General features: G+C 39.1%; 1 protein-coding gene and 1 long non-coding RNA gene across 7 annotated transcripts in view; one reads left to right on the top strand and one right to left on the bottom strand.

The window, feature by feature from the left end:
• The window catches only part of LOC119058030 (uncharacterized), a 31,398-nt gene extending 11,092 nt beyond the window's left edge, over window positions 1–20,306 (bottom strand). Inside the window, exons 1-2 of the long non-coding RNA XR_005084182.2 lie at window positions 19,791–20,306; window positions 18,761–18,982 (exon numbers count right to left, since the gene is read on the bottom strand). This is a non-coding gene — a long non-coding RNA (uncharacterized LOC119058030). The remainder of the gene's footprint in view (window positions 1–18,760; window positions 18,983–19,790) is intronic.
• A 204-nt stretch (window positions 20,307–20,510) lies between these two features.
• Window positions 20,511–25,020, top strand: part of LOC119058026 (membrane cofactor protein-like) — a 42,367-nt gene continuing 37,857 nt past the window's right edge. For all 6 annotated transcript variants that reach the window (XM_053667969.1, XM_053667966.1, XM_053667964.1 and 3 more), the window contains exon 1: window positions 20,511–20,756. In XM_053667969.1, the coding sequence (XP_053523944.1) occupies window positions 20,636–20,756 (121 nt within the window). In that variant the 5' untranslated portion in view covers window positions 20,511–20,635. The remainder of the gene's footprint in view (window positions 20,757–25,020) is intronic.

The raw sequence follows: 25,020 nt of genomic DNA, 5'->3' as shown, positions 1-25,020 counted from the left end.
AAATAGCAAATGTCTTTGCTATTACCCACATGGTTTCTAGCATCCTTATGTCACTCTTTTCAGATGAGTGATATATCAGTTAGGATTTGATTCAGCTATAGAAGACAGAGAAAAAAGAAACAAAACAACAAGAACTTAAACAAGATAGTAATTTCTGTCAGGTTACTAACCCTGGGCAGTCTAGGCCTTGTATGGTGGCTCCACGATACACAGAAGCCTGGGGTTTTTCCGTTGGAGACTCTGTCTCATCCCCTGGTCCAAACTCAAGACAGGAAAGAGGAAGAATGGAAGAACAGAGACACTTTTCAGACTTTCCACTTACATGCTTCCAGCAAGAAAGTGGCTACATTGGCTGTTAGGGAGCTGAGACATGAAACTTTAACTGAAGATGGGCATTGGCCAGCTAAAAATAATTAGGAAGAGGAAGTTGGATACTGGAGATACCAATAGTCTCTGCTACAAATGGTCAGTGCCCTGATCACGTGTCCTAAGTAGTCATTAGGCAAAGTTCTTAGCCCATCCAATAACTACCTCATGCAATGTTACATGACATTGCACTAGACAACTTCCCTTTCACTTAATCTAGTTTAGCCCTGCTGTGCATTAGAACACTTGACTAGCTTAGTGAGTAACCTTTGTGATGTGTCTTATAGTAACATTAGAGAGACACAGTACATAAAAAATAAGTAATGATTAAATATTCCAAACTTTTGGCCTACTTTGAATTGTTTTATGACACAGTAGGTGAATACCCCTGCCTGTCACAAATAAAGTACGAAGATGATTAACTACTTCCTCTGAATTTTCAGGGTAAAGTCATCATTCTTCCCTTCAATCAACACATACTTTTTGAACACCCCATGTTTGAAAGTCTCTGAGCTAAGGCTAGAGAGGGTACATATTTCATTAAGACCTCATCCCTACCAATTATGAAATCTGTCATTTGCTTGATGAAAGTACAGATGGATAAAATAACTCTTTGAGGTTCCCTAGACATGTACAAAAATGTCCTATGATGAATGGAATCATTGGGTTGAGTTGTGGGGGACTAGAATGAAGATGAGTTAAAGAGGTAAGAATTTGAACTTCTCCTTAGAAACAAAGACTAATGTGCATGTCAGTGGAGTTCCTTCTTAGAAGTATCCCATGTTTTAATCTATCCTGTAATTTGTAACACCCTCTTGCTATTACTTTCTCAAAATAATGGCAAGTCAGGTGAGCGTTTTTTCAGGAAATTGAAAATTATTCAGTAGTGGAATTTGTGATAGTGTATGGATGAGTACTTTTAATCCAATCATATATCCTTACATCAGTAACATATTTGACATTGGGATTATAACAACCACAGTTATGTTTTCAGGTAGCATTATTAGTTGTTTATGTGGATCTAGTACTCACAGTGGTACGCACTGTCTGTGAAAGGTAACAAAAATATAATAACTTGTCCAATACAATATAATTCCTTGCTCAAGGAATCTTTGAAATTTACAAAGTCTACCACCCAACAATAGTAAGCAGATTTTAGAAAGACAACAGGATCTGGTAATAAGCTGGGTATTTCAGGGTGGCAAAGACTCCTCCCTTTGTCCTTGTTTTTTCTAGAACATGTGGTCAGTGTGCTTCTATGAGCCTCTTTCTGACAATTACAAATGCAGTGGTGAGAAAAATGATGGCAGGTCTCTGTAGATGCTCTCTTTTTCTCACTCTGTTGGAGAGCTGTTTAATGAGAATAAATAGGGTTACAGGACTTTGTATGAGGTGGGTCTAGGGCACAGGAAGGAGCCCAGCTTTGTGTTCAGTGACTTCTATAGGTGACTTTGGGCTATGACGTCTGTAGGACTATTAAATTACCAGCTCTGATTGCTTTGCTCATCCCCAGATACCACGATTCTATACAAAAATTCATCTACTAAGTTCCTGCAGCTACTGAATCCTGGGCTACCATGAACAGAGACTTTTACCTGAGCCTCAACCTAAGAACCAAACAGTATTTAGACTGAGGTGAGAAAGCTGAGTGTCGATGATGAGATAGGTGAAGGAAGAGATGGGAGTTACTCACCTAATTGCTATCTCTTTTTCTTCTCTAAGCCCCAGAAGTTAAACAGTGTGCCCCACTGGTAGAGATATCACAGGTTGTCAGTGTGGAAGAATTGAGGCTTTGCATTGGGTATTAAAACATTTTAAAATAAATCTCTTATAAAAACTATTTACTGTGTAAACTTGCAAAAACTTTGAAAGGATTAAGATCTAAATAAAGGAACATTTTTGGCTGGAAGGAGAACAAAGGCAGCTTTTGTATTAGCTGATTTAGTGAAAAGATGCAGATTGACATCAACAAGATCAATGTTACAAGCTTGATGAGCAAATTCTATACCTCAGAAAAGCAGTCTATCACCGAAGTAAATGGTTTCCTATAGTAAACAGTCTAAACAAATGTATTTTACTACATTAAGCTTCACAGAAACTGAAGTTTTGATATTTCACAGAGGACGACGATATAAACTTTTTTAAAGCAGAATATCACAGCATAACTTCTTATAAACATTCTAGTCAGGAGCTTGATTTCATGAGAAGATAATCAGTAGAGATTTAAATTGAAGTTAAATCTTTATCTTTCCTAACTAATGTTCTCTAGATGTGTGGCTTGACATGTCAATATATTTTGCCTTTTTTCATCACAAAAATAAAATGGACACAGCCTGATAATTTACATTAGCAAATGCCGAGTCAATAACCTTGCCCCTTGAGTTTCTCATTTAGTACTGCTAGAATCAGAGGGCTTTTTTTTTTAAGTTTCAGCATTTAAAAAAAAAACAACTAAGGTTGGATTAAAGTAGTTGGAGCTTCTAATTTTTTTTCTGAACCAGTCTCCATTTAAGCCACCCAGAGCCAATGACTCCTTCTTCTCTGACATCACCTAGATGACCTTCTGCCTCTTCCCTTCCACTGACGTCACTCCCCACCTCTGTGACCTAGTCCTTGATAATGAACTGGAATGTCCAATTCCCAAGTCTGACTGTTGATTTATTTCACCCACATAATTTATTATTATTTTCTCATATTAGTCATCCTCAGACATAAAAAGATTCAATAACTGTTTCAGGAAGATTATGTGTTTACACATAATTATCTTGCCTAATCAAAACTGCCTCAATCATAGCCATTTCTTCTTGTATTTCATCTCTTAAAACCTGTTGCCTGTTCTTCCCATGTTCTTTAAATGCAAAGTCTGTGGTGCCACCATTCTCTCTCTGACCATTGGCAACCCAGGATGTGAAAGGGAAAAGATTACATTCCTCATCACCCTCAAAGGTCAGTGGGCAAAGTCCTCAAACATCTAAATAACTCCCATTAAAACTTATTAAATATGTGTAATCCAAAAATATTTCAAAATGTTTCTGAACTCTTATTTTAGACCTGTTTCACTTTAACAAAATGTCACTTGATTTTCATATTAGAAAAAAATGCATAACTATCATTAGGAAGAGGCAATATTAAGCTTAAATAATGAGACAGTGGAAGTCCCTTTTTTTAGAAGCAATTGGGCTGACTAATCATTCAGTCATAGGTTCCTGTGTGGGGAAGGCTATTAATCTACGGAGGTGTGGCTATACTGGGAAGACTACTTGTTTTTATCTGGAGTTCCAGTTTTCCTCAGAGGAAGGGAAGGGCATAAAGGTCCTTACAGTGAAAAAGAGGGAAGTCATGTGAAAGATACAGAATAGAAAAGTGGAGAGAGCTTTAGCAGATGTCTGTGGAAAGGAGCAGTTTATCTCAGAGCCAAAAAAACAAAAATAACAACAAAAAACTGGCTGAGATGGAATAGGGTAGAACAAGATGGCCTGGTTTGCTCTGTGGGAGGCACAGAATCAAACCAGGTCTGAAGGGAAGGGTGCAGACTGAGGTCTACCTCTGACATAGGAGACAATCCAGAAACTTTCCATGTTTTATAACTAAAAGCAGGTCCAGCTGCCTGCCTCTACAAAAGCCAATACCCAAGAGGTAGGTACTGATGTAAAGAAAAGGTTTGTTTTCAGGTTCTGGCTACCTGGAAGATAGGGTACTCACATCTCAAAGTCCATCTCCCAGGAAGATGGGGAATTCATGTCTCAAAGTCCATCTTCTTCTCTCAGTGGAGGCAGAGGTTTTTGAAAGGAGGCAGAAGGGAACAGAACAAAGAGATCAAGGAAGGGGGTTGAAAAGTTCTCTACTTGCAGACGATCACAGTCCATTCTGATAACGCAAGTGATGATCCAGTGTGCATCACCCTGGTTTAGTCATCCTGGTTTCACACCATCCTGGCTCCATGAATGAAGGTCAACAAATCCTGCAGAGCTGGGATGCCTGAAAGTTGGAGTCTATATCTTTTGATGTTAGTTATTGGGATTCTTATATAAATATGCTGTTTATCTACAGCTACATATTAGTCAGAGTCAGCATGTACAGAAACAATGTCACCAGAATTGTGAGGTGGGTTAGAATCCCCTACTGTTTAGCACACTCATTTCATGTAGTAAAGATTTATTGAGTACCTTTTGGGGGCAGAAAAGTTCTAAGACTTGTTATGTACCTATCAATGAAGATATGCTAAAACCTAAAACCCTGCCTTTTACAGACTTTGCACCCTAGTGGAGGAAAAGAGACTATAAACAAGACACTGAATTATTTATATTAAAAGACATAAAAGTGATGAACAAATAAAGAGAGTGAGAAAGATCAAGAACGTGGGTTGTAACTTCCAGTCAAAATGGTGGCATGGGTAAACATGGCTTCCCTCGTCACACAACCACATCAGAATTACAACTAGCATAAAGAACAACCATCATACAGAACCACCAGACATCAAGCTGAATGGATGTCCTACCACTATGGAATTAAAAAAGAAATCAACTATGTAATTAGAGAAGAAACCATATCAAGACTAGTAGAAGTGGGCGGAGACATGGAATGGGCTGGTCCCACACCCATGTGTAGTGGATAAAAATTGGAATGGATATCTCAGGAGTGAGGGGTCCCAGCCTCACACTAGGCTCCCCAGTCCATGGTTCCAGTGCCAAGAAGAGAAGTTTCCATAACTTCTGGTGATAAAGCCCAACAGGGATTGGGGTTGTGGAACACAGAAAATGCTGAACTCCCCAGCAGTCCCTCTTAAAAGTCCTGTACTCAGACTTAGTTAGACTCACTCCCTCTGAGCCCCAGCACAGGAGAAATATATTGAAAGGCTTCAGAGATGTCTGGGAAGGAACTGAATGATCCAGCATCAGGGCAAGAGCTGGGGACAGCATTCTCCCAGACACAAGTGCTGGCAGGAGCTATTTTTCTTTTTTGAGTCCTCCCTTGACAAAGCCACAGAGCTGGCAGGTGGGTATCATCTCTGAGATTCCATCAAACTGGATCAAACTCTTTGCCCTATCCTAGCGATTCTCTGATATCCCTCACTATCCAACTTTTGGGCCGACCCAAGTTGTTTTCAGTGGCTTTTCCATACAAATGGCTTGTCTTGGCACATGCTTCATATTTTCCTAAATTCTCTCAAACAAGCAGCATCTGGCTTCAGCAAGCCTTGTACCATAGTCCAGTCTTTAGTAGCTGCCAGCCTCAATTCACAGCTTGACCTGACCTGGGCACCTCCAAGCCCAGCACAAGCAGCAGCAATCCGCAGATCAAACTTATGCTGTGTAACCTCAGACAGAATAGTCAGTTCTTGGATGTGCCAAGAGCAATCAAGTCTCAACTACAACAGGAGAGTTTACACAGCACATACAGTGGGCACACCTTGAGTACCCAGCTTGTGTAATAGGGGAGGCTGTGCCACTGCACTCTATAAGACACCTACTACATTAGGCCACTCTATGAAGCCTTAGAGACATAGCAGCTCTACCTAACACATAGAAACAAACACAGGGAGGCTAACAAAATGAGGAGACAAAGAAATGTGGCCCAAATGAAAGAACAAAACAAAACTCCAGAAAAAGAACTAAAAAAATGAAGACAAGCAAGCTACTAGATATAGAATTCAAAACACTGGTCATAAGTATGCTCAAGAAACTTAGTGAGGACCTCAACAGCATAAAAAAAAAATCCAGTCAGGAATGAAGGATACACTGGTTAAAATATAGAACAATTTACAGGGAATCAACAATATAGTGGATGAAGCTGACAATCAAATCTGCAATTTGGAATATAAGGAAAAAGAAAAACAACCCATCAGAGCAGCAAAAAGAAAAAAGAATCCAAAACAAGGAGGGTAATGTAAGGAGCCTCTGGGACAACTTCAAATATACCAACATTTACGTCAAGGAAATACCAGAAAGAGAAGAGAGAGAAAACAAGAAATTGAAAACCTATTTGAAAAAATAATGACAGAAAACTTTCCTAACTTGGGGATATTCAGGAAGTGCAGAGTGCCAAACAAGATGAACCCAAAGAGGCCCACACCAAGACATGTCATAAATAAAATGCCAAAGGTTAAAGACAAAGAGAGAATCTTAAAAGCAGCAAGAGAAAAGCAGTTAGGTGTCTAAAGAGGAGCTCCCAGAAGACTGTCAGCTGCTTTTTCAAAAGAAACTTTGCAGGCTAGAATGTATTGGCAAGAAATATTCAAAGCCATGAAAAGCAAGGACCTACAACCAACATTATTCTACCCAGCAAATCTATCATTTGAAATTGAAGGACAAAAAAGACTTTCCCAGATGAGAAAAAGCTAAAGGAATTCATCCCCACCAAACTGGGATTATATGAAATGTTAAAGGGTCTTCTTTAGGAATAAGATCAAAAGTATAAATAATAAAATGGCAATAAATATATATCTATCAACAATTAATTCTAACAAACAAAATAAACAAACAAGCAGAACAGAAACAGGACCATAGATACAGAGAGCATTTTGATAGCTGCCAGATGATAAGGGTGTCAGGTGGATAGGCAAACAAAAAAAAAGTGAAGGGATTAAAAACAGAAGCATAAAATGGATTAAAAATAGCCTTTTCAACAAATGATGTTGGGAGATCTGGACAGCTACATGAAAAAAAATGAAATTCAACCACCAACTTACACCATACACAAAAATAAACTCAAGATGGATAAAAGACTTAAATATAAGTTGTGACACCATCAAAATCCTAGAGAAGATAGGTAGGGAAATCTCAGGCATTCTATTCAGCAGTATTTTCGCCTATATGTCCCCTTGAGCAAGGGACATAACGGATAGAATAAACAATGGGACTTCATCAAAATAAAAAAGCTTCTGCATGGCTAAAGAAAACATCGGCAGAATGAAAAGGGGACCAACCATGTGGGAAAATATATTTGCAAATGATACCTGGGACAAGGGTTTGATCTCCAAAATATATAAAGAACTCATGTGACTCCACTCCAGGAAGACAAACAACCCACTTAAAAATGGGCAAAAGATCTGAACTGACACTTCTACAAGGAGGACATACAGAGGGCCCATAGATATAAGAAAGGATGCTCAGCATCACTAGCCATCAGAAAGACAGTAGTCAGAGCAGAGGTGGGAGAGGATAATGGAGGGAAAAGAGGGAAGGGTTGTCAAGGAACATATATAAAAGACACATGGACAAAGCCAAAGGGGGTTATGATTGAGGGCGGGAGGTGGGGATTGCTGGGGTTGGGAGGAATGGTGGAGGTGGGTAAATGGAGACAACTGTACTTGAACAACAATAAAAAGAAGTACAAATTGGTAGTTACAGAATAGTCATGGGGATGTAAAGTACAGCACAGGTAGTAGAGTAGCCAAAGAACTTATATGCATAACCCATGGACACGGACGATGATGCAGGGATTGCCTGAGCAAGTGGAGGGTTCTGGGTAGAGTGGACAAAGGGGGAAAACCTAAGACAACTGTAATAACATAAACACTAAAATATAATTTTAAAAAATGTGGGTGTAGGGGAGATGGCATATTAATGTGATGGTTAGAGTCAGCATCATTGAGGAGTGTTTTAAAGTGAGATCATAACTGTGTGTTCTTTTTGCTTTTGTCTCATTTAATTTCTTAGTAAATCTTCATTCTGCTTATGCTTTTAGAAAAAAAAGAGAGTGAGAGATTAGTTTTGTGTGCTTCATTTAGAGAAAGGAATAAGAATGAAGTGGCCAGAAAGTGATGTTAGCAGGGGAAATATCTGCTGCAAATACTAGGAAATGGGCTGTGTTAGCATATGCATATATAATTCCCCAGCAAAAAGTGGTGTTGTGACAATCAGTGCTATCTTCTCAGGGTTGTGTTGTGATCAATACAATTGCCACTCTTCTACATCAGGGAATTCTGCCACAAGTCTCTACCAAGTGAAATAGAACATCTTTAACTTGTCCTAAACTCATTTCAGAGATCCAGAATGTTCATTGTTTTGATATGCTAACACTGAAATAAGCCAAGTGGTGAAAGATAAATACTCACCTTTGATCTCACCTTTAACTGGAACCTAATCAGCAAAACAACAAGCAAGCAAAATACAACCAAAGACATTGCAATTGGTAACAAGCTGACAGTAACTAGAAGGGAAAGGGGATGGGATAGTGGGGGAAAAGGGTGAAGGGTTTACAGGAACAACTATAAAGGACACGTGGACAATAACAAGGAGGGGTGCAAACAGGGGAGGGAGGTAGGAAAGGCTGGAGTGGTAGGGAGGGGTGGGGGAAAAGGCAGAAAACTGTAGTCGAACAACAATAAAAATCAAAAGTATTTTAAAAAAAGAACAGGTATAAATGACTCATGGACATAAACAACAGGGGATTAACTATGACAACAGGGAGGGGCAGGTAAAAGAAAGCAATGAGGGAAAATTGGGACAACTGTAATAGAACAATTAAAAAAAACCTAGGTGATAAAAATTGCAAACAAAAAAGATCCACACTTTAACAATTCTGTCTGAATCTGTGTTGACAAAGACATTAAATAAGGTGTATATTGTATCTCCAAAATAAATAAATAAATAAATAAATAAATAAATAAATGGCAAGAATAATGTCTATCTGTCAAAGACAGAATGTAAGGACGAGAGGGGACAAAGAGTGCAGTGCATTGCTTGACACATTAACATGCATGCAAAATAAATGGTCAGTTTGAAACCTAAAATAATAATGAAATAATAATAATATGCTACACTGAAATTGAGGAGCAAGTGTGTTTACACTCATACCACATTGTAGGCTTTATATGTTTCCTCAATCCTCTGCTTTTCCAGATTCACAACATCTAATTATTGTGTATTTCCTCCCTTGCCCCAGCACTGGGCTTTCCACATTCTATTAACTTATCTCTTGCCTTCCTGATCTCCACTACATTTCTCACCATCCCTCTCCCCTGACAGTGAGCTCCTTGTAAGCAGGGACCACCTATAGGCACTCAAAATAATTTTTATTTCATGATTTTGACCTCCAATTGCACAGTAGTCAAGATAAATAATATAAATAGCTACAGCTAATATATTTGTTTACGAAATAATTTACTATTGTTTTCTTTGGTCTCAAATCAACTCTGAGAGGTAGCTGGGCCCTGAAATGTTGTTGCACCACAGCACAGAAGACTCTGAGGTTCAGAGAAATTTAGCAACTGGCTTAAAATCATACCTGTAGAAGCTGAGAGTTAAGATTTCAGTTCCGATAATATGACTAAAAATCTTGAATCTATTCGGCTATTTCCTTGGTAATTTTTAGTTGCCCATTTTTGTATCTGATTCCATATCATTGAAATTCAGTATCCAGGACTGGTGTGGTACAAAACTGAAGTATGTCCTTTTTTGTTGTTGTTCATATCTCCCCTCTCCCCAACTCTATTTTGTTGAATTTGTTTTAGTTACTTGGGTATCTCCAACCAATATCCTTCTGTAGAACAGTATGCAAATCTCTTTTTTCATACTCTAAGTTATTAGCCTACAGGAAAACTCTAATATTTCTGTAAAAGTCTCTGTCTGTATTAAGATTTAATGCAATGTTTCCTGTTCATTCACACAGATTTGCAAGTTCTTTTTGTGATTTAACCTCACTAGCTTGACATTTCACTAGTGGAAAAAATGCTGTTATCTGCACATTTGATATTTCACTGTGTATTTACTATGTCAATAATTTGTGACAATGTTAAACAAAGTAAGTCAAACAATATTTGAGGAATAATAGTGTTAGACTGTTCCATTTGACCTTATTGTCCTTGCCTCTTGTTTCAGTCTCTAATGCACTCCCATTTCTATAGAAAACAACCTTCTTTTTTTTAGATTTTATTTATTTATTTTTAGAGAGGAAGGGAAGGAGAGAAGAAGAGAAACATCAATGTACGGTTGCCTCTCGTGTGCCCTCTGCTGGGAACTGGCCTGCAACCCAGGCATGTGCCCTGACTGGGGATCAAACCACGATCATGTGGTTCACAGTCCGTGCTCAATCCACTGAGCTACACTAGCCAGGGCCCAGAAAACAACCTTCTTGATCATAGTCAGATAAAGCTGTATAGTCTTCTTTGGTATGATACTGGAGTGACAAATCTATTAAGGCCACTCTATAAAAACTCCCTGTATTACCCTGTATTCACATTAACCACCATTAACAAACCAGATAGCCATTCATTCAACATATTCTCACTAAGGTTGTATTCTCTCACACCCCATCATTCAAGCTGACTTTCAGGCCATTTACCCCTTAGTCACTGCTCCTTGGAAGCCCATCCCACTGAACTGGACAACTCTTAGCTCCTTCATATGTGGATATCAAGTTTGCCCTTCCTCATCCTATGCAAACTTTGGTTCCTGACTCACAGTCTTCTTCTCTGTCTCAAGGAGTATCCTCATCTATTCTCCACGAGAGGGTAGACTGGGTAATGAGGAAGTAGTGGAAAGTTGGAGAGTGAATTTCCTCTTCGTGCTTCCAGTCTTAAATCCCTCATGCCAACACATACTTGAAATCTAAAGATAATGATAAAATGTTTATCATTTTATTATTATAAAGTGAATGCTCATTAAATAACCTTCAAAGAGGTAGCATAGCATATCATGTAAGACCAAGGGCTTTGCAATCAGTAAGACCTGTGTTCACACTCACTAGCTTTGAAAACCTGGGCAAGATGCCTAATCTCTCTAACATTCATTTTTCTTGTGGGGAAAATAATAGCTTATACCCTACTTAACAGAGTGCCTCACTTATGATGAAAGCAGAAAATGTTAGCTATGGTTATTCATACATGATGTTAAATTTTTGCCATTTGAAAGTGATTAAATACTGTCAGCTCTCATATACCTTCATGAAAACACTGATGCTCTTTTAACTGTGGGTATCAATTGTACAAAAAACAGAACTTATATCTTCATTATAGTGGAAAAAGGAAGCCTTGTGTAAGATTATTTGTTACAGTGCAAAGTTATTTACATTGTGAAGCTTAAATGTCACAATCTTGTTGAACAGTGTTTACTAATCAAAATTAGTTTGAAAATAGGGAAATGTGTTTTTTTAAGGCATAGACCCTTGTCTATAAGCAGTTCAGAGTTCTTACACAACATATAGGATGGTTTTAGCATTATTTCCTAATCCAAGCTTTTACTTAATTTTGAAAAGTGGAATTTGATATCTAAAAGTTTTTATTTTTAGATATCTTACAAGTATTTCAAAAACATGAAGCAAATTGTGCCCTAAATTTCAAAGTAAAAACTAATGAAAATTTTTTCAAAACTAAAATGTACATAATTATTTTTTCTATTTTTTTTCTCCTGCTGATTAGCAGAGATGAAAAATCTGAAGACGTGAATATCCATTTACATCCCCAAGAAGGCAGCTGTGATCATGCACAAAGTGTGCAAACAAATCAGGAACATAGCAGGTACCTAACATTCAAATTAAGTCCAAATGTTTTCAAGAACTCAAATATGGAAGATGGAAACAGGATTTAAATCTAATGTTGCACCAGGTAGGTCACTGATACCAAAGACGTTCAGAAGTATCCAGGAGCTGGAAACACCATTGCTGTTGCTTTCTTTGGATAACTGTTGTCTCTGTGATCTGGGGTGAGGACTCTGTCAGTGCTGTGCACAGGCACTGCTTTTCAAAGTGTTCCTGTAGTTTTGCACATTTATGCCATGAACCTTTGAGATGTAGAAATCTCTACTTTTCCTTGTGGAACACAAAGTGTTTGCCACTTGGGTGTGCCTCAAACTCCCCCAGCTTCCAATAAGTGTGTGGGATCTTCGTGGAGACTTTCTCTTCACCTCTTCCCTTGCTTTCCCACTTTCACTGACTTCTGTCCCTCACCTGATCTCCTAGGACGGCTCTCTCCTATCTGTCCTCCTCCTCTTGAGCTTGTTTACCATGTCTTATCCCTTCATTCCACCTACTCAAGTAGCCCTGCCCCCACGCTGTTGAGTAGTAAATGCCCAGCTGATTGCTAAAGGTGTGTTGGGAAATGACACTACAACCCAAAGTGGCACACAACATAGAAGTGAATAATAAAAATTACCGCACTAAAAAGTAACTGTTTTGTAACAAAAGTTTTACTGGAACAGAGCCACACCCTTTCATTTACCTGTCATCTATGGCTGCTTTCACACTACAACAGCAGAGTTGAATAGAAGCCAGAGATCCAGAGGCTGCAAAGCACACACAACCAAAACATTCCCATTTTTGTTCATTACATAGAGCAATTTATTTGGCCCTTCCTTACTCTGGCTTTGCCTTGGAGTCTTAATATTTTCTATCCATAAGATCCTCAGGGCATTTTCAGAACCAATAGCACCAAAAGCCCTAAACACCACCTTTTCTTTCAGGGCATTTCCTTTTCTTCTGTCCTATTTGTTTTCATATCAATATGTACTAATCTAAACCTGGCACATTATATTTACCCACACATCAGAAATCCTTAATTGAACAGAAGATAGTGGAAGTATGCACAGGAAAAGGTAAGGGGCTAAGAGAGGCATTTATAGTTAACTAAGGTACAGGTCATTCACATTCTTCTAAACAAACCAACCAAAAAATGTAAATGATTAGGTTTATACTCACTTTGCTTTTATCCATGGGCTTGTTTTTTATGACTATGGAAGCAAACAAAATGTGTATTGACTTTTTAAAAATTCAGAACTGGTAATTAACTTTTTGAGGATTTAATGATCATTTACCTGGATCCTTCTCAAATGGTCATTTACATATGTCTGGGGAATATGTGGTCAGTAGAGCAGGAAGATAATGAAGTCATGAGTGAAAATGGCATGGTCACTTAGGAAATTTTTTTTAACTTTTTCCAATAGTTTGAAGGAAAAATATCATTATTTCTATATTAACACAAATACATTATAAGGGAGCAGAAGGCAAATAGTGTGGGAAATTATAAGATAAAATAAGTCACAGAATGTTTTGTCTTCTGGGATGCTTAGCGTTAGCCTCCAAGGCTTGCTTCCAAGGCTCTTGGAGTGATGGATTTGTTTTTCTCTACTATTAGGGTACTTTGATAGAAAAGTTGTACAAAAATAGTTTATAGCAGTCATGCTGCAACCAAACATAAACAGACTGAATAATCAGACTGTGAAGGCAATGCTTGTCTTTAAAAAATTTTATTTAAAAATATTCCAGAAGACCGCTTAAAATATAAATTTGTTTCACCTTATTCCTGCCAGGTTACCTGCTGAAAGCACATTTCCACCTTTTTTACAATCTAAGTTGCATTAACCCAGCTCAGGATTCACCCACCCAAGAAACTCTCCCAAATAACTCCAGTCCAAAGCGGACTGAGTTCTTTGGAACTCACAGCACTTCCTGTTTATTTCAATTTTTAGATAAACTATTTTCTTTTAAAGTAATTTGTGCTTATCATTGAAAACTAAAAAAAAAAAAACCATAAAAATTACCAGCAATAGCTTCCCCCGGCAAGTAGTTAGTATTCTTTAAGCTTCATTGTATATTATTTTACATTTACAGGGTTAAACCTGGAGATTATGTTGACTGTATAATATTGAACCTTGTTTCTCTTTCACCAAATGAAAACCATTTTCCTCATCATTAAAAACTGCATAGAAACATACACCATTGCCATCTCAGTAAGAAAATTCCTGTTACTTCAGTGTCCTTCCTTGACAAAGTACTTAAAGCTACAGAACTTCTCAAATTAAAATGATTGTTGGAAAGGAGCCAATTCATTTCAACAGAAAAAGATCCAAGACTCATAAAACCACTGAAGTGACTTCACAGAGATGCAGACTTGCGCACTTGAAGATGCTGAAGCTCTCCCGATATCTCAGGAAGCTCCATCCTCTTAGTTTGGACACTGTCACTCCTCCGTCTTCCTTCTTTGTGCTGAAAGCACACAGCGTCTGGTCGGTGGAAACACTGCACTTAGAATATATAAGTAGTGTCAATTACTCAAAAGAAGTGTTGCCTAGAATTTCTATTTACAAGCTTGTAATTTTTCTTTTCTTCAAATGTTTATAATATGGAACGGGTTCATTAAGAATTTGGAAAATAAGGAGGAATATGTAAAAAGCAAATAAGTCACATTTAATTATACTACCCAGTGATAACTACTTCTAACATTTTAACTCACTTTTTGCTAATCTTTTTATATGTTTGTGGTCTTTTTTTTCATTTTTCAATTACAGTTTCCATTGAATATTATTCTGTATTCGCTTCAGATATACAGCATAGTGGTTAGACAATCCATGTACTTTACAGAGTGGTCCCCCCGATATTTCAAGTACCCACCTGGCCGCACATATAGTTACTATGATACCACGGACTACACTCCTCATGCTGTAAAGTGAGTCTCTGCGACTATTCTACAATGACCAATCTGTACTTCTTAATCCTTCCACCGTTTTTCACCCAGGCTCCCAGTCCCCCTCACCTCTGCCAACTCTCAGTCTGTTCCCTTTATAACTCGGTTTCTATGTTGTTTGTTTATTTTTTACAGACATGTGTCTTTCTTAAATATCTTCTTTTTCTTTTATAGTGCAAAATCCACTCCTTTTAGACTGATTGGAGAAAAATGTATGCCATATTTGTTTTCACTTTCTCAAAAAAGAGTAATTTCCATTTATTAAGAGGGCATTAAGTGATTATAAGAAAAACAAGTCAAGATTATTTTGAAAACTATCTGGAAAAATTAAGGTTTGGATATATCCTAAGCTGTATTTCAAAAACAACTTGTACATTGTTATGTATATAAATTATACTAAATTTTAAAGAAAAGAATAACTTTATTATAAAACAACTAGCTTACTTTTAAATGAATTCAGAATTGCTAAATTAACTAAGAAAGCATGTATTTTAGGAACTTATCAAGTTAATAAACATATATTGACACATTCTCAATAAGTAGCCCTAGAGTCTAAAAAATCCACATCCTTATAAATCAAAAATTCATTTGGTGTTAAATTATGGGCCACGCTGATTAGCTCTAGAAAATCTAAGAATCTTTCTGAATATTTTAAAATAGATATGTATAGAACCACTGCTAACTTCTGTGCAATTCTGGTTTAAATAGTTGCTTAGAAGTGTGTTCTGTCACACCTTAAGAAAATAAATAGTGAGCTGGATGCCAACTCAAAATTCAATTTAAAATCATGCGAGATAGAAAAAAAGCAGCATAAGTCAAGTCAATTGACAAACTGGGAGGGGAAAATGCAACTCGTATCACAAATTAAGGTTTAAAAAATTAAAGGATCAATTCTCCCTCACTTCCCTCAAAGCAGACAAAGGACATACAACCAAATCACCAAAAAAAGAAATGTGAGTAGCCCACAAATATATGAAAATATGCTCAATGGTTTTGCTTAGTCAGAACTTTAAGAAATCTTTATTTTTTCTTGGGTTACCGAAGAACAAACTTTTTAAAAACGAAAAATTAATTGTTTAGTAACTGGCCTTTTTTGGAATTGAAATTCTCCATATGGAGGAAAAAAAATGCATGTTTTTCCCCTGGAATTAAATCAGTGACAATGTGGTTAACAAATATCTAATGTCTATGACTTTTTAATTGCAAGAAATCAATGAGACCTCATTCCAATTACATCAGTTATCTATGGGTACTGCATATACCAACTATGCATAAAATACCATATTGCCTAAGTTAGCTTACGTTATTGAGCAATTCTGTTAACCTCTGGCCTTACATTTTTTTTATCTGAACAGCAGGGGCTGAATAAATTGCTGTCTGAAGCTCTTTCTAGAGATAGTATCCTAACCATGTTTTGTTCACCTTTTTGTACACCTCTGATATGTATACAGTCTATGAAGCTTAAATGAAATATTGTATATGCACCATTATGATAAGAAGGAATAAAAGGTTTTATCTTTGCAAATCTACTTATGGAATATGCTTTGTAATATATATACTTTTTAAAGCCATCAAAAACCAACAGGAAACTAAAAGAAAATACATTCCTTCTGAGAAATGCTCTCCTTCCTGTATTTGATTGGTTTCAGAATACCTGCCTTGGTGTGGTATGCCATAGTAACGCTCTTGCTGGTAACAGCTATTGGTAGGCAGATGCTTACCAGGTACAAACAGAGGAGGCATGGCTCCCAGGGCCAACATCAAAAAAGATAGTGTATCTTCTGTCTAGCCATTCTCTTTCAAGTTTTCATAAACACCTAAGTTGTATTTCACCAGGGCAGTGGAAGGCCTTCTCTGAGAGCTCTCTGGTCCACTCATGTTGCTACCCTCACCTCCGAAAAGCATAATGTAAATATACCAAATTAGGAGGCAAAGAATCATCTAACATTGTTTTACTTTAAACTAGTTGGCCTCTGTTTAATGGCATCCACACACACTTACCTGAGTTCATAAAGCCTTAAAGATGATCTCCCACACAGTTCAAAACCTGGCCTGCAAACATGCATATTTTCCATTCTCTTCTCATTTTCTTTTGGCAGTTTGACAACATCTTTAGGAAAAATTGGAGGAACTACTAGTGTTTACTCCCCTACTTCACTCAGAGCCTTGACTCTATTGAGTTCTATTTCTATTAAACTTTAGAAAGTTCACTGTCAATACCCTTCCATGAACTCAGTAACCAAAGTGATCTCAGAAATAAGGGATAGATATTAACTGCACTTCAAGGGCTGGCTTACTTGCCTGATTTATGAGGGTTTTCTGTGCAGATAGTTGTAGTTCATTCCATTTAAAGACAAATCCAGCTTTGTTCTTAGTGTCTAATTATTATTGCAATTAAAATCTCTCAGACCTTCCCCAGCATTTGGTAAATCCATGCACATGGAGAATGGGCAGAAACATGTTAAATCACTTGACAGCAACACCTATTTAATTTATTAATTAATACATATTTATTATACATCTACTATAGGCCTAGAAGTGTCTGAGCAGTGGAGAAAAAGCCAGTGGATTAAAACCATCTCTCCCTCATGAAGCTTGTCCAGCAAAATATTCAGAACATATATGGAGCCCCAGTTGAGTCAACTCAAAATAAGTCAAATAAATCAACAAGAATACCATCAATTATATTAAGAATGGTTTGATGATTCCAAGAAATAGAAATTGCACTGATTGGGAGGAAGTTTGTGTAAAACCCCAATCACTGAATCTAATCTAATACCTGTAACTAGAAAACCAAACACTAGCCATATTTTTTTCTCAGTTAAATTTTCTCATGGAAAAAAAAAAAAAAGAAGAAGAAACTTACTTCCAAGCCTAGAAATAGAGAGAAAAAAAAATTTCCCTCTTTACTGAGCTACAATTGACATATAATATGGTATAAAGATGGCTGTATAGAATAGATCCTCTGTTTTCACAAATAAGTGCCAACATTGAGCCACAGAATGTTGGGAACTGTCCTGCCTGGTTTCAGAAGCTGTAACCCCACCGACAGGGGAAAAAAACCCATGATTAGGGGACCTTGGGACCATAAGCCACTAGGAGACAAAACTTATCCTCCCAGCAGGGGCACACCCTCTGCCCCCTTTACTTCACCCTGCTTGGCCCCTGGAGAATGGCTGGATAGTACAGTAAGATTCCTCAAGAAAGAAACAACCTAAGACAAACATGGTCATGAAGGGCCATCAGGGAAGGGCTTAAGGGACTGTGGAGAAGGAACAAAAGATCTCTCCTCTCGGCTTTATCATAGCCTTAGTCCTCATTCTATCTGTAAAAAGTCTCACAATCTCTTGCCTGCCTTGCTTCCTCCACCTGATCCAGGCCTGGAACAGTGCTGAAGGGGGGTGTAGCCCTGTGCCAGAACTGGCAGTTCCCAGTGGGGGCGATCAGGCCTAAGAAAGAATGCATAAAGTCCCATGAAACTGGTTTGCTAAGAATATCCTCAATTTAGATGTTAAGGGTCCAAGCACAAAATAACTTTGTTTCCCAAGGTTTTATGACCAATTGGCATCACCCTGTCTCAAAAGGACGCCTGTGATCTCAGAAATGTTATCTGTAAACCATACCTCCTTTCTTTGATATGCATCTCTATGCAAGCTAAACTCAATAAAAGCCCACCGAGAGAGGGGCTTGACGCCTTTCTCTGAGAGACTGGTCAGCCTTTCCTCCCCAAGCAGATGATGTCTTGGTAGACTCATTCTCATCCATGGCAGCAGGGGGCACTCTGTGGGTGGAGTGCACCCTACTACCACCACAACAGAACATTTCTGTTACATCACTCCTTCATACCTGTGATAATTAAGAAAAATGATAATTCCACTTCATTGAGTTCCCTATTTATTACCTTAAATATACTTCCTCCAAGTAAGTGTCATCATGGAGTGTCTGGACTTAATAATCCAAGATTCTAAGGTCTTTATTTTATACAATTCCACTTACCTGTCATTTTGCTCAGCTGAAAATCCAAACATTGTGTTGGTTGGGGAAATACCATGATTTGTTGAACTCTGAAAGTCTTCAGTACATTTCAGATGCAGAATTGTTTAAATACATATAAAGTTCTGTAATCCCAGAAGATGCATTTGCAATTTGTACTGAGATCTTCCATTTCCTCACCATCCTCTCATTCCTTAATGCTTTGTGATAGTTTCTATCATCATTCTGTGAACAAAGTAGACGCTGATATAAAAGTTGGGTTATTAAATTGTTTTATTTACCTGATTTCACATGTAATGTGGTCAATACAGAAAACCAAAAAGCACAAAAAATGAAATATGCATGATCCTATGAACTATTAGTTATTTTGGTATATTTCCAACTAATCTCTCCTTATGTGTATCAATAAACTACTCTTGTTTTATAAAAGAAATGCCAAAAGTACTGATTTGGAATTTGCTCTTTTCACTTAAGATTAGAGCATAGTTTCTCATATCAATGTTTTTTTACATTGCTTACTGCATAGATTTCTATCCCATTAGTCACCTAGCAAAAATTTCTTACACTTTTGCTAGACACTTAAGATATTATATTTTTTCCAGAATTGCACATCTTTGCTCACAGGTCTGATAACCTCTGTGGGATGAATTTTATGTGGAACTCTTGTTATAAAAGTCATGTGCATTTTGAAACATCAAAAACACTTGACAAAGTTATGTTAAAAACTAAACTTTTGAGGGTGCTGGTCCTCCCAATATTTACTCATATTGTTGACATTTGTATTCTTTGCAACTAGTAGGAAGAAATTGTTAACTTTTTGTTTGTTCTTTTAATACTGGCCAAGTTAGCCTTTTATTAGTCATACAGGTTTACTCACAATTCAACAAATAAATCTTGCTCATTCTTATACTTTTAGCATTGAGAGGCCATTGCATCAGAAAAATTCTCCCTATTATTATAAATCCTATAAATCCCTACCTATTCCAACAACAATGGCATTGTTTCCAAGAATTAAGCATTAACTTGTCCTCACCGTTTTCATTCATGTATATTTCCTCTTCAACAAAAGTTGCTCAAGGGCAAGGCTTCATATGCTTATGGCCAGGTTATTAATTTACCTTCCCAGGGTTTCTCTCAGAGAAGTAGGGTCAAAGTCATTTACATTGGGATTGGCGGTGCAGTGGCCAAACCACCTTTGTGATTTTGAAATATAGCTGGCCTTGAGAGGATTCAGTAGCACACGTTCAGCCAAGGAAATCTCAAGTATTGTCCCTAATAATGCCTAATTAATGCCAAACGTTGACCATGGGCCCTGGCACTACTGACAGTCTGGAGGCCCCAAGACAAAAATGGAGACTTGAAAGACGTGAGCCCCTATGCAAACCTCTGTCCAAGTTTCGGGGTTTCTATTTTTGTGTCGGTGCGCTTTATTCTTCTATCTAGGGCTCCGGAAATAGCGCAAACTGGGCTAGACCAGCTCTGGTTCTCTCCTCGCCCTTCCTGAGTAGGGCGGTTACAGTATATTTCGAGATTCCGGCGTGAGACACCACTTCCCGCAAACTGCGTCGGTGCTTCCGCCTAGGTAAGCGGTCTGTCCCAGGGAGCGTGGGCGGAGCCCGAGCTTCTGACGAAGCTGATTGGTTTAGTTCCCGTCCAGGCCACGCCCTGTTCCCCCCTCCCCCACCGAGGCAAGAACCCAGCACCGAAGCCCCGCCTAGCAGGCCGCCTTTGGCCTCCGCCCGATTCCAGTTAGCCGTCACTTCCTCTTGGGCGTCGCCCAGGCTGTACACCAGCAGGGTTCCGCACTTAAGCTGCCGCGAGTCTGACGTTTGGTGGGGTGCTGACCGTTCCTCACGTTTCCTGCTAACCTCCCGGAAAATGACGGCTTATTGCCGGTCTCGAACGACATCTGCCCGCCGCCCCGAGAGTTCCTTTTCTTCTTGGAGCTTTGTTGGGATCTTCCTAATGGTACTAGTGTTCCTGCTACCCACATCCACCGGTAAGGGCCTGAAGAGGTACCCTCCGGAGTCGAACTGCAGCAGGTCTGCAGTAGACCGATTGGAGCCGAAGGCGGGGAAGGGTTTGCTTGTTGGGTCCTGTAGGAGACGCAGGGCTTGGTCGACCCATGTGATGCGGAGTTGGTGTGACGGCGTGGCCAGAGCTCCTCCGGGTTGTGCTGTGCACGATTCCAGGGGACTGGGGACTCTGCATTGCCAGCGGTGAAGGTTGTTTCGTGATCGACATTGAGCCTTGCAGGGTGCTGCACGCGGCTAGTATTTGCCCTGGGCCAAGCAAAAGCTTGCAGGTGTTTCAGGCCGAGCGATGCGGAATAGGAAGTGCAAACCCGGTGCTCAAAGTGACGGCTTTATCTTGGGTGCCCAGATGCATGGGGATATTGCTAGGGACTCATGGTGGGAAGTGTTTGCAGTGTTTCCTAGGCGGGGAGGTGTTTTGATGAGTGGGGTGTTTGTACCCCACTGGGCTGTGTAGTGGGTGCCGCAGCTAGGGCCGGGTATTAGCTGTTTTGTGCCTTACGGAAGTGGCCAGGGTATCTGTGCTGAGTTTGGGGCAAGAAAGCTCACTGCTTCCTTTATATGGGTACTGAGGAGCGCATACTGAGCCCTTAAGTGAGAGATGCAGTTTTGGAAGCGTGCCCAGTGCTTTTGTGTTTAAAGTTAACAGGCTCCTTGTTGCCTAAATTCATAGTATTAATTTGCAGGCTGTTGCGCCCCCCCCCCCCGTGGTCATCTTGTTCCCATCGAGTATACTCAGTTGTCCCATTCAATTACCAAATGGCTTTTTTGACCTTTTTTTTTTTCATTAGGTTAAGTCATTTTTGAGAGGACATGTGAAGTAACCTAAGAAACATTGGTATCCTAAGAAACAGACAACAAATAATGTTAATATGGTTTTCCCCTACAGGTCATAAACTAAGGCTGAAGGTTTATTCACTATAAATTTGATTTGTTTTTCATTGAATGGAATAAGTACTTTATATTGCTAAAAAGACACAACATGCTTATTGTATAAAATATACACGAAGTGTCACCTGGCCCTGAGGGGGTCTGCCTATGGCCAGATGTAGTGTGTGGGTTCTTGACTTTGTGTAGGAAAGATTTTTATGACAAGAGTCCAGGTGACTGTGAGGATACATTTATTAAAGCTGAGGACAATGAAACACAAGGAAGGGCTTAGCATAGAAGAAGCAATAGGAGAGCCTAGGCGTGGCTGTCTTAGTTCACTGGAAGTCAGAACCAGGGCCTTTGGGACAGGTTCAGGGGATCAGCCTGGGACAAGCTGCCAGCTGCCCATTGCCTGAGCGTTTAGAAGACATGCACCTGTGAAGAAAGAAGTGAGGGGAGAAGAAGGGAAAGGAAGTGGTTCAGGCTGCTCTGCAGAGGGAGAGTGTGCACTGGATCCTTTTTCTTGAGGCTTTTTATCTTATTCTTGCAGGTGGGAATCTTAGTGGAGGTCTCAGGGGAGGGTATATTCTGTATTCATCAGTTCTCTAGGTGTGCTTTTTTTTTAGGGTCATGGTCTTTGCTGATTGGTCAGTGACAGGGCAGGTCTTTAGTCCTTGCAGTTGGTTCTGGCGTCTTCCACCTGGTTTTGCTGCTTTTCTGGGTCTGGAGCTGAAATACAGCTGAGGCCTAGATGTTGTCTCCAGGGCAGAAAGGTTATCCTGGGGGTGAAGTCCTTATTTTACTAATTTTGCCCCATGCCAGACACTTGGGGCCTTTGCCTTGGGGACAGTCTGCACCTGACTGTAAACTGCTTGGCCACTGTGTTTGGCTCTCTCTCAGTTTCCCTATTTCACTTGCTAAAAAATTTTCCTAGCTTCTCACTATTTTGTCTCAAAAGGACAACCACTGAATACTGTTGTGTATTTCCAGCTGTCTTATATGCATGTGTATGTCTACACCCACGTTATTTTGGGGATCCTGTTACATGTACAGTTTGCATGCTTCGTTCTGTCCTGAGCAGAATTCATTCAATGAATATTTGCCATGAATGTGCCATTCCTGTGCTGGTTCTGGAGATACACTGGTGAGCAGTAACAAACTATTTGTATTTTCATGATCCTTTTTTATTATTTGTCTGTTTACACCTGCACCTGTGCATACACACACACAAACATAAACAGGGACTGTGTTTTGCTCACTGTTAGATCCCCAGTGCCAGGCACACAATAGGCAGTCAATCAATATTTACTGAAATTTATTGGGACTGGCAGACAGTAACCAAACCATAATACTTGTATGTTATAACCCCAGACAGGTGCTCTGGAGGGAAGGAGCATAATTCTCTGACAGCATTTAACAAATGACTGGTCAAGGGGAGACTTTTCTGCTCATGAGACAGGCCAAATTCTGCTGCTTTGGGACTTCTGCACTTGCCGTCCCTCAGTGTGGGAACATTTCCTGCTGCCTCTTGCATAATTGGCTCCTTCTTACCCTTCAAACTCAGTTGTGATCTTACTCCCTCAGAGGAACCTTCTGTGGCCACCTTATCTCATGTAGACACACACACATTTGGTTCAAATCATCTCTACCTTGTAGTTACTCTTTCAGAACTATGTTCTCTCCCCAGGAGAATACAGAGATCTTGCCTGTCTTGTCACACTGTGGTTCCAAATGCTCCATTCTTTGCCTCAGTATCAATACTCTTGTATCAGTATTAATAACAGGAAGTTAAATATAATATTCAGCTGGGTCTTAGAGCTCAGGAGAAAAATTCCTCCTGTTTCTAAGAGGAACAATCCGTAATCTTGTTTTTCTTAAACAAATAGGCAGCCAGATACATCTCCAGCAGAATGGGTTTATTCAGGAACAACAGAAAATGGCATTTTGGGATGTGTGGTCTAAAGGTAAACTAAGAAGTCCAGAGAAAGAAAGAAGGGGAACTGAAAGTTTGGGGTACAGTGACTTTTCATTGCTTGAGTTATGGCAGTGTGTCTTTGGCTAAGCTGTTAACAGGCAAAGACGAATCTTTCTTGTGATCAGGCAGCAAAATAGTATCACTTCCTGTGGGAGATGCATGGTAAGGTGTCTAATGGTATCATTAGTGTGTGTTGATTATGTGTGTGAGAGTTTTCTTTTCTAGCTTTATGACTCCATTTTATTTGCTTTTATTTTTCAAAATATGTTTTTTGAGTTTAGGGAGGGAGGAGAGAGAGAAACATCAATTGGTTGCCTCCCATATGCACCCCAACTAGGGATTGAACCCATGACCTATATATGTGCCCAATCAACTGAGCCACACCTGCAAGGGCTCCTGACTCCATTTTAAATGAGGTTTCTATTTATTAAGTTTCACATACCCCCCCTTTGGATAAAGATATTTCTCCAAAATCATTTCTGATTAAGAGTCAGGTTTTTCTGATTTCAGTGGCCTTTTGTCCCTTGATGCCAGGAAGGACCTTTCCTGAGAAACATGTTTCTCAGGAAAGGTCCTTCCTGGCATCAAGGGACAACATATAAATTGTAAACCTGTTGTGATCACATTTGAGTGATAAGTGGGGCAAGGGGAGATCTCAGGAATTACCCATCTCCAGTTGGTATATTAGAATAGTGAATCTGAGAAAAGGATGCTCAGAACTGAAAGAATTAAATAAGAGGTTTGGGAAGACACAATGCAGGAATCAAAGATGAAGCAATGAAATATTATTGTTATTTCAAAAGAAACTGTGTTTGGAACACAGTGTTTTAGTAATATAGCCTGTAGGTTGCAAACTCAGAGACTATGAATTGGATAAGAATACATGATCAGTTATTAGTCTAGGTGAAATAGAGACTTCGGTGAATTTTAAGCCCCCTTACTGGCCTGGTCTGAACAGGCCTCAGGCGTGCTCTGCATCAGTTTTGGGAAATTTTATCTGCAGGTTGCCAGGTGGTATGCAGGCTCAGTCAGGATCACTTGCTTTTATTAAACATGTGATGGAGTCTATTGCCTACAGTTTGGCAGTGGAAGGGTAGGTTAGCGGAACCTAACAGGGGCCTTTGTAGCGAAGTTGAAAAGAGCCTTTCTGGAGGTGTCTTTCCCAACAGATGAAGTGTCCAGGGCGCAGTGTGTTCTTTAAGGTCTTCTTCCTGGAATGCACTATGAAACGACTTTTTTTTTTAATAGAACATGGTTAATTTTGAGAGAAGAATTTAGGCCTTTAGAATATTGAAGTATATTTCCTTTCCTAAGCTGTGGATCAAAAGAGGCAGGGATCAGGCGCATTGGGCTCTCTGTGACTATCTCAGAGTTTAAATTCCAAA

Source organism: Artibeus jamaicensis, unplaced genomic scaffold, assembly GCF_021234435.1.
Source record: "Artibeus jamaicensis isolate MK-2021 breed Jamaican fruit bat unplaced genomic scaffold, CSHL_Jam_final contig_475, whole genome shotgun sequence".
Taxonomy (NCBI): Eukaryota; Metazoa; Chordata; class Mammalia; order Chiroptera; family Phyllostomidae; genus Artibeus; species Artibeus jamaicensis.
The sequence above is the reverse complement of the archived record's forward strand: the minus strand, read 5'-3'. Positions and strand labels throughout refer to the sequence as shown.